The sequence below is a fragment of the Cherax quadricarinatus genome, chromosome 39 (genome assembly GCF_038502225.1).
Source record: "Cherax quadricarinatus isolate ZL_2023a chromosome 39, ASM3850222v1, whole genome shotgun sequence".
Classification (NCBI taxonomy): Eukaryota; Metazoa; Arthropoda; class Malacostraca; order Decapoda; family Parastacidae; genus Cherax; species Cherax quadricarinatus.
The window spans coordinates 17,363,765-17,373,662 of NC_091330.1; the positions used below are offsets into that span (position 1 = coordinate 17,363,765).

At 37.2% G+C, this 9,898-nt stretch overlaps 1 protein-coding gene across 3 annotated transcripts in view; it reads left to right on the forward strand.

Annotated features, from left to right (window-relative positions):
• LOC128696374 (growth hormone-inducible transmembrane protein) overlaps window positions 1-9,552 on the forward strand; it is a 31,559-nt gene extending 22,007 nt beyond the window's left edge. For all 3 annotated transcript variants that reach the window (XM_053787621.2, XM_053787622.2, XM_053787620.2), the window contains exons 4-7: window positions 965-1,115; window positions 6,696-6,882; window positions 7,900-8,120; window positions 8,367-9,552. In XM_053787621.2, the coding sequence (XP_053643596.1) occupies window positions 965-1,115; window positions 6,696-6,882; window positions 7,900-8,120; window positions 8,367-8,516 (709 nt within the window). In that variant the 3' untranslated portion in view covers window positions 8,517-9,552. The remainder of the gene's footprint in view (window positions 1-964; window positions 1,116-6,695; window positions 6,883-7,899; window positions 8,121-8,366) is intronic.
• The last annotated feature ends 346 nt before the right edge of the window (window positions 9,553-9,898 follow it).

Here is a 9,898-nt window from a genome sequence, read left to right on the forward strand (position 1 = left end):
AATTGGCAATTTTGCCAGTTTCACACAAATTTCAGAAGATGCCAATTTCCAAATAGGGTCCAGAATAAACAAGACAGACATTCCTGGCACTAAAGTAACAAGTTCTCTGTTTGTTAGTCACGTCCCAAGGCCCCTCTTACATTTTTTTTGCTTTCACAAAAAATAAAAGATTTACTGTTATGCAGACTACTGCATTAGTGTAGAAATGGTATAAATAATATCAGCGCACTTGTGAAAGAATATTAGACTCGCCAGTTGACGTGTATTGGATGCTTGGCATGATTTGTTTACTTTTGAACTTTGGTAAAAATCGAACATTTCTGTTAATTTGAGCTCAATTTCAAGGTACTTTTCATTGTGAAACCAATCAAAATCATCTCAATTTCTGTAATATGTCTTCTATTCTATAAAATGAGACCAGGAAAACTAAAATACAACCATAAATACCATACAAAAATACAGTGCAAAGTCGCTGTTTCAATCCAAAAACACGGTCAAAGTTTTTTTTCTCATTACGTACTGTGTGCTGCAGGATTTATTTTATACTGCACACACTGACCACATAGACCCATTCTTTCATATATAGGCCTACCAGCTTTCTCTCGCTAGATTTGAAGGCGCTAGAATTTAGGCGTTCTGGTACGTCAATAACCCTGGTGCGTAAGCCGTACTAGTACATTGGAAACCCTGAAAGGGTTAAAGGGTTAAATAACATCTATGTTAAACTTAGTTATAACTCCTTATGTGTGTTTTTATACATGTCTGTTTGCATTCTAACATTTAATGATTATTCCATATAAAACTAGTTAGTAGATGGGAAATGGTGTGCCAGCTTTTTCAGATTAAGCTAACTTGTGACAATACTTTTGTATAGAATGCATTTCACAATGATAAATTATAGTGCAACATCTTTTATCTCTACAACAATTATGTGAAGTTATGTTGGTTTCTCCTTTTTCCTCAGCGTGTGGCCACAATATGTGCGTGATCGCATCCATAATACGTACGCATATTTTGGGGCATCGTGTGTTGCTACTGCAGCATCAGCAGTGACTATCTTCCGCTCATCCCTGGGACATCGTTTCTTTGCTTTGTGCTCCCGCCATCCCATTTTGGTTAGTTTTTGGGTCCTTCAAGTTCAAAGTTTTCTTTAATGACTATGGGGAATTTTTTTATTAGAAAACACACTGAATTCTCTGCATAATATTTACACCACTCATTGCCCTTAGACACGACATCTCCACTGCCTCCAGCCTCCTCCTTGCCGCAGCATTTACAACCCATGCTTCACACCCATACTCTTGTGCATTTACCTTCTCTGCCTCCATGGATAAGTTTTTGTCTCCACAGATACCTCCAAGCACCACTCACCTTTTTTCCTTCCTCAATTCTATGGTTAACCTCCTCCTTCATAAACTCATCTGCTGACAAGTCAACTCCCAAATATCTGAACACATTCACTTCTTCCATACTCCCTCCCTCCAATGTGATATCCAATTTTTCTTTATCAAAATCATTTGATACCCTCATCACCTTACTCTTATCTATGTTCACTTTCAACTTTCTACCCTTAAACACCCAAATTCTAGCACTTACTCCTGCTCTCTGTCTTGCCTCTTAATTCTTACGATAATAATCCTGCCATACATTTTACCTGGTATACTCGGTAAACTACTACTACCACTTTCAACAAACTGGCCATATCCCACCAAGGCAGGATAGCCTAAAAAGAAAAAAAAATGAAAGTTTCTTTTTAAATTTAGTAATTTATACATGAGAAGGGGTTACTAGCTCCCACTCTGTAAACTTATTCCCCTATAATTTTTACAATCTCTTTTGTCCCCCTTCCTTTTATATAAAGGAACTATACATGCTCTCTGCCAATCCCTAGGTACCTTCCCCATTCGAACACTATATCTTCCCCCTGCTTTGAGCATTTCTCTCATGATCCCCTCAATTCCGGCTGCTCTATACCCTTTTGTTCTGTGTAATGCCCCACGCACCTACCCCACACTAGCATCCTCCTCTTCTTCACTCCTAAAAGATGTTATACCTTCCTGGCCAGTGCCTGAAATTACTGCCTCCCTTTTTTCATCAACATTTAAGTTCCTCAAAATATTCCTGCCATCTTCCCAATACCTCCAACTCCATATCTGCTAACTCCCCTACTCTGTTTTTAACCCTTTGACTGTCGCGGCCGTATATATACGTTTACGAGGTACCGTGTTTGACGTATATATACTCATAAATTCTAGCGGCTTCAAATCAGGCAGGAGAAAGCTGGTAGGCCCACATGTGAGAGAATGGGTCTGTGTGGTCAGTGTGCACCATATAAAAAAAAATCCTGGAGCACGCAGTGCATAATGAGAAAAAAAAACTCGACCGGTTTTTTTTAATTGAAATGCCGATTTTGTGGTCTATTTTCGTATAGTATTTGTGGTTGTATTCTCGTTTTCTTGGTCTCATTTGATAGAATGGAAACTATATTATAGAAATAGAGGTGATTTTGATTAATTTTACTATAAAAAGAACCTGGAAATGGAGCACAAAGTACGGGAAATGTTTGATTTTTGCCGATGTTCAAAAGTAAACAAACGATGTCATTGTCCAATAAATGTCCAAATAGCCATTATAATATGCAGTCATGAATGGGTTGATGTAATTTTTACAATTATTACAGTATTGCAGTAGTCTGCATAACAGTAAATCTTCTATTTTTTGTTTGAATAAAATTTCAAAATAAAAAGCAAGAGTAATATCACAGGGGCCTGGAGACATGACTGATGAACAAAGAAAATGTTATTTTAGAGCCAGGAATGTCTGCATTGTTCATTCTGGTCCTTATTTTGAAATTTTTTAATTTTCATGAAATTGGCCAAATTGCAAATTTCTGACCATGTTATTGGGTAGTTGAAATCGGTAAATGGGCAGTTTCTTGTACTCAGTTGATGGAAAAAATGGAGTTCTGAAGAAATAGCTATGAGTTTGGTTGACTGGAATAATGGAATTAGCCGAAAATAGGGCTCAAAGTGGGCGAAATCGCCGATTTGTAAATATCGCCGAGGTCGCTAACTTCGCGAGAGCGTAATTCCGTCAGTTTTCCATCAAATTTCGTTTTTTTGGTGTCATTACAATCGGGAAAAGATTCTCTATCATTTCATAAGATTTTTTTTTTTTTTTTTTTTTTTTTTTTTTTTTTTAATTTTGCGACACCAGGAGACACCTCAGGATTGGGGGTTGCGACAGTCAAAGGGTTAACTGACAAATCCATTCATTCCCTAGGCTTTCTTAACCTGTTTCTTATTCTCGGCAAAATTTGTTGACAGTGCCTCACCCACTCTATCATTTGCTCTCCTTTGCACTCTCTCACCACTCTTCACCTTTCTTTTATTCTCCATATACTCATATACTCATCCTTCTTACATCACATCTGCTTTGTAAAAACCTCTCATAAGTGACCTTTTTCTCTTTTATTGGACCCTTTACCTCCACCAATCACACTTTCCTCGTGCAACCACCCTCCTATAGCCACAAACTTCTGCCCCGCCTTCTAACCCTGCATTTTTAAAACTATCCCACTCCTCTTCAACCCTCCCCACTACCCATACTCACACTAGCCCACATTTCTGGTAATAGTTACTTACATCTCACCTTAACTTCCTCATCCCTTGGTTTATATACTTTCACCTCTATTTTACTTGCTGTTGTCATTTTCAGTTTCCCCTATCTACCTCTTATTGTAGCTGTAGCTGCAACTAAATAATGATCTGATATATCTCTTGCCCCTCTATAAACATACACATCCTGAAGCCTACCCATCAACCTTTTATCCACCAATACACAATCTAACAAACTACTTTCGTTACGTGCTATATCATATCTTGTATACTTATCCTCTTTTTCATAAAATATGTATTACTTATTACCAAACCTCTTTCCACATATATTTCAATTAGTCTCCCTGTTTTCATTTACCCCTGGCACCCCAGATTTACCCACTACTCCCTCCACAACATTTTTACCCACTTCAGTATTTAGGTCCCCAACCACTAGTACTCTCTCGCTTGGTTCAAAACTCCCCACACACTCGCTCAATATTTCCCAAAATCTCTCTCTCCTTTACACTTCTCTATTCTTCAGGTGCATAAACACACTATAACTCACTTTTTACATCCATCCCTTATTTTACTCCACATAATCCTTAAATTTATAAATATATATTCCCTGTTTTCTTGCAATAGCTTATCCTTCAACATTATTACTACTCCTTCCTTAGCTCTAACTCTATTAGAAACCCCTGACCTAATCCCATTTATTTCTCCCTACTGAAGTTCTCCTGCCTGCTTCAGCTTTGTTTCACTTAGAGCCAGGACATCCAGCTTCTCATTCATAACATCCACAATCATCTCTTTATCATTTGCACTGTATCCACGAACATTCAGACATCTCACTTTGACAGTTTTCTTCTTATTTTTAGCAAGTTGTACATGAAAAGGGGTTACTAGCCCATTGGTCCGGGCATTTTAGTTGACTTTTATGACACGCATGGATTATGGAGGAAAGATTCTTATTCCACTTCCCCATGCATGTGAGAGGAAAAGTAATAAGAACAAGAACTTTTAAGACAAAATCAAAGAAAACTCAATGAGTGTGTATACATAAATGCGTACATGCATGTGTAATGTGACCTAAGTGTAAGTAGAAATAGCAAGATATACCTGTTATCCTGTGTTTGAGACAAAAAAAAAAAAAGACACCATCCCTTCTACCATCATGTAAAACAAATACAGGTTTCTGTCTCACACTTATTTGGTAGGACAGTAATACTTTCCTGGGTGGTTGCTGTCTACCAACCTACTATCTACAAAATATAATAGTTTATTAATTGCTAATTGTTCTTATACTGTTCTTATTTTGTTATTTAAATTTGTTGTAGGTAATGATTGAGACACTTATGCAGCATATGGAAATCTTTATTCAGGAAACGTTTCGCCACACAGTGGCTTCATCAGTCCAATACAAAGAGGAAGGCGTAAGGAGAGGAGGAGAATGAGGTAATCAGTCCCTCAACCTGGAGTCGATGTGTTCAGTCCATCAATCTTGTAGAATGTACAGCATAGGGCCGTAGACGTGGCTTATATACTGTAGTGAGGTGACGTGAAGCAGATGGAGGCGGGGTCATAGTGGTACCATCCACTAGTCGAAGTAGGTCTTCGTCCAAAGGTTGAACAAGTGTTGAAGAATTCTTTGTAACAAGATCCCATGATGCTGCAGTGTCCGACAGTTGTGATGAATGGTTTGAAAAACCGACAAGTTGAAGATTGAGACACTTATGCAGCATATGGAAATCTTTATTCAGGAAACGTTTCGCCACACAGTGGCTTCATCAGTCCAATACAAAGAGGAAGGCGTAAGGAGAGGAGGAGAATGAGGTAATCAGTCCCTCAACCTGGAGTCGATGTGTTCAGTCCATCAATCTTGTAGAATGTACAGCATAGGGCCGTAGACGTGGCTTATATACTGTAGTGAGGTGACGTGAAGCAGATGGAGGCGGGGTCATAGTGGTACCATCCACTAGTCGAAGTAGGTCTTCGTCCAAAGGTTGAACAAGTGTTGAAGAATTCTTTGTAACAAGATCCCATGATGCTGCAGTGTCCGACAGTTGTGATGAATGGTTTGAAAAACCGACAAGTTGAAGATTGAGACACTTATGCAGCATATGGAAATCTTTATTCAGGAAACGTTTCGCCACACAGTGGCTTCATCATGGGATCTTGTTACAAAGAATTCTTCAACACTTGTTCAACCTTTGGACGAAGACCTACTTCGACTAGTGGATGGTACCACTATGACCCCGCCTCCATCTGCTTCACGTCACCTCACTACAGTATATAAGCCACGTCTACGGCCCTATGCTGTACATTCTACAAGATTGATGGACTGAACACATCGACTCCAGGTTGAGGGACTGATTACCTCATTCTCCTCCTCTCCTTACGCCTTCCTCTTTGTATTGGACTGATGAAGCCACTGTGTGGCGAAACGTTTCCTGAATAAAGATTTCCATATGCTGCATAAGTGTCTCAATCTTCAACTTGTCGGTTTTTCAAACCATTCATCACAACTGTCGGACACTGCAGCATCATGGGATCTTGTTACAAAGAATTCTTCAACACTTGTTCAACCTTTGGACGAAGACCTACTTCGACTAGTGGATGGTACCACTATGACCCCGCCTCCATCTGCTTCACGTCACCTCACTACAGTATATAAGCCACGTCTACGGCCCTATGCTGTACATTCTACAAGATTGATGGACTGAACACATCGACTCCAGGTTGAGGGACTGATTACCTCATTCTCCTCCTCTCCTTACGCCTTCCTCTTTGTATTGGACTGATGAAGCCACTGTGTGGCGAAACGTTTCCTGAATAAAGATTTCCATATGCTGCATAAGTGTCTCAATCTTCAACTTGTCGGTTTTTCAAACCATTCATCACAGTTGTAGGTAATAAATGAAAATGGGAGAAAGGGGGCTAGTAACCCCTTGTCCTATATAAATGTATAAATTTAAAATGAAAAACTCATTTTTCTTTTTAGGTCACCCTGCCTTGGTGGGATTTGGCCAGTTTGTTGAAAAAAAAAATGAAGCCTTATATGAGCAAAATGTTTTTCGAGAATTTTTTTTTTTTCAGTCTACTGTTGGACTCCTTGTAGGAATTGTGGGAACAGGACAAGCAATGATGGCTATTCCATACACTCCTGGGCTGGGAGCCAAACAGATAATGTGGCTTATCAACTGTGGCATGCTGGGCTTGGCTGTGGCCCCCATTGGTGCCCTGGGGGGTGCTATTGCCATCAGGGCAGGATGGTACACAGCAGGTATATACTTCACTTGTATTATTTAAAAGGATTAATGCTTCTTAGTGAATGTGTTACTTATTTTAATTGCAATAAGAAATAATAGCTTCATATGATAAATTTATTTTAGGTTACTCATTTCTCCATATAGCCCTTGTTGTTTTTGGGTTATGAAACAAAGTGAAGCAGTTAGATTTTTACTAGCAAAATTATGTTAGTCAGACATCTATGTAATGAGACTTGTGTAGTTTAGCACTTTATTGAAAGTTTTAATAGTAGTGCCTTTTTTTTTTATTTTGTGGTATCATTTATGGATAATTTTTAATGCCTTTATGTATCTATTTGAAATTTTTCACTTGCATATCTTAAAACTTTTTTTTTTATATATAATTGTGCATTATAATTCAGTGTTAATATATTATCCTAATTTAATCTTCCAAAACCTTTCAAAAGGCAATGCTTCTTTGCCTTGTGGCATTATCATATCGTATATAAACTTTCGTCTTTCTGAACAACATAAGAAAGTATATATAACATAAAAAAAGTTTTTATAAGCTCCTCTTTTTAAACCTGTTGGTTACTCGTAGATGGTTCTGGGGATTATCCTCTAGTTTTGGTCACCCTATAGATCGTTTTGGGTATTATGTTTAAATGCATTTGCATTTGATTGTTGAGAATTGCTATTGTATATGCATATACCATTGAGTTTTTCATGTTTTGTAAGTCCTTTTTTTATTTTATTTACTACTAAAATTTTTGACATGATGTGTTGTGGCATGTAGTGCATTTAATGCCAGTATGTTAAATCTACTTTTTCTTTCCTACTGTATCTAGACTTTTACCTAATTTAAATTTTCTATTTCAATTCGGTTTGTCAAGTTTCTTCTCCTTAATATTCTTTTGCTTTAAGTTAATTTAACTTTGTATATTTTTTTATGCTCACTACATATTATCCTAACTAGTATGACATTGACTATGGTCGACTAATTAAACTTGAGTGAATCTGTTTTCAGAGCAAGCTTTGATATACTGTTTCAGGTATCATTGCGGGTCTGAGCACTGTGGCTGTGTGTGCTCCTAGTGACAAGTTCTTAAACTGGGCTGGGCCTCTTGGCATTGGTCTTGGGGGCGTTTTTGTTGCATCACTTGGCTCGGCCTTCCTCCCTCCAACGTCTGCCCTGGGCCTCTCTCTCTATTCCATTTCCCTGTATGGTGGTCTGCTACTCTTCTCGGCATTTCTGCTTTACGATACACAGAAGGTAAGTTCACAGTTAACATATGCGTTTTCTTTGGAAGATATTCGTGGCAGCTCTCAGTATAACTAATGTCACACCCTTGTAAAGTTGTAATGGTTGAGAAAATGAAAACTTGTGAAGTGTGTCCATTAGTGTGAGTTGTTGTATGTATCAGAGTATTAAGGTAGATCTTCCTCAATGATCATTTTTAAAGTGTCACTTATTACATACGGTTTAAGTTTTTAATCATTGATAAATTCTTCTATTTAGGTTGTGCGCAAGGCTGAAAGTCACCCAGATATGTGGGGTGTTGTGCCCTATGACCCCATCAACATGTCTCACCACATTGTCATGGATGCCCTCAACATTTTCATCCGCATTGCACAGATTCTTGCTATGGGAGGTGGAAGAAAAAAATAAACCTCTTAATTTGGCTTTTAAATAACTTATTGCTACACGGTAATATGCTTCTTTAGAACATTTTAATTTCAGTCATATTTATATCAGACTCTTGCCAAATGAACATGTATGAAAACTTTTATAAAAAATTACCAAGTTTTTTTTACTTATGGGGATTTTTTTTTCTTTTTTGATATATTTATTGAGTTTCTAGTATTCACTTTGTATTCTAGTACCATTTGAAACCTTCCCATTTGCTTATATTGTAAACATTACATTGTTCTGTAAATGTTGACTGAAATTTTAAATTACTTTCACATAATCCTGGTTCTGGTTGTTTAACACAAGTATACTTCATTTCTCAAATCTATATAACCCTAGCTGACTACTAGTGGATTATGATTGATAGGTAGATAAAACAAGTTGAGTATATGAGACCTAAGTATATAACTTACGTATGTTAGCAGTTGACAGAATTTTACATTTTCATCCATGCACTTTTAAGCCACAATTTGTGGTCATTTTAATTAGTGCACTTATTTAGTTGGAAAAAAGATAATTGCATTGAAGATAAAATCTCTTTGGACACTAGTATGCTGATTCTAGTTATATGCTAAGAACCTGCATCTTGTGCATATTATATGGTTTCATTTGTGTTAACATTCTTTATGTACAGTTTATAGACTGAAGTAATTTAGCATCAACATTGACATATTTTGAATGACAAAGATTTTTTTAGGTTACAGGAATGTAAAAACAATCTTGTTTTCCAGGTTCTACTGTTGAGGCTCATTTACATATTCCCTCTGTTTCCTCATATTTGTTCTCATTGTTAAGTTAATTGTCATACGTCACCTCCAAAAAACAGCCAAAAATGTACCTTAGTATTTTCCTTTTTTTTGCATTCTGAACAAATTTAGTTTATAATAATGCTATGTTTCTTTCATTCCTGCATCACATTCTTAAAAGGTCATAAACATTACTTGTTATACAGGTATTTCATGTAAATATATAATAGATTTAAGCTGAACATCAATAAATAAATTGAAATTCCAAAGTATATTTTTCTTTTTCTTTCAACAAACCGGCTGTATCCCACCAAGGCAGGGTGGCCCGAAAAGAAAAGCAAAAGTTTTTCTTTTTAAATTTAGTAATTTATACAGGAGAAGGGGTTACTGGCACTCCCGGCATTTTAGTCACCTCTTACATTCTGCTCCCCTTCCCCATGGAGATGAGAGGAAATAAACAACAAGAACTAGAAACAAAATAGAAGAAAACCCAAAGGGGTGTGTATATATATGCTTGTACATGTATGTGTAGTGTGACTTAAGTGCAAGTAGAAGTAGAAAGACGTACCCGAAATCGTGCATGTTTATGAGAGAAAAAAGGACACCAGTAATCCT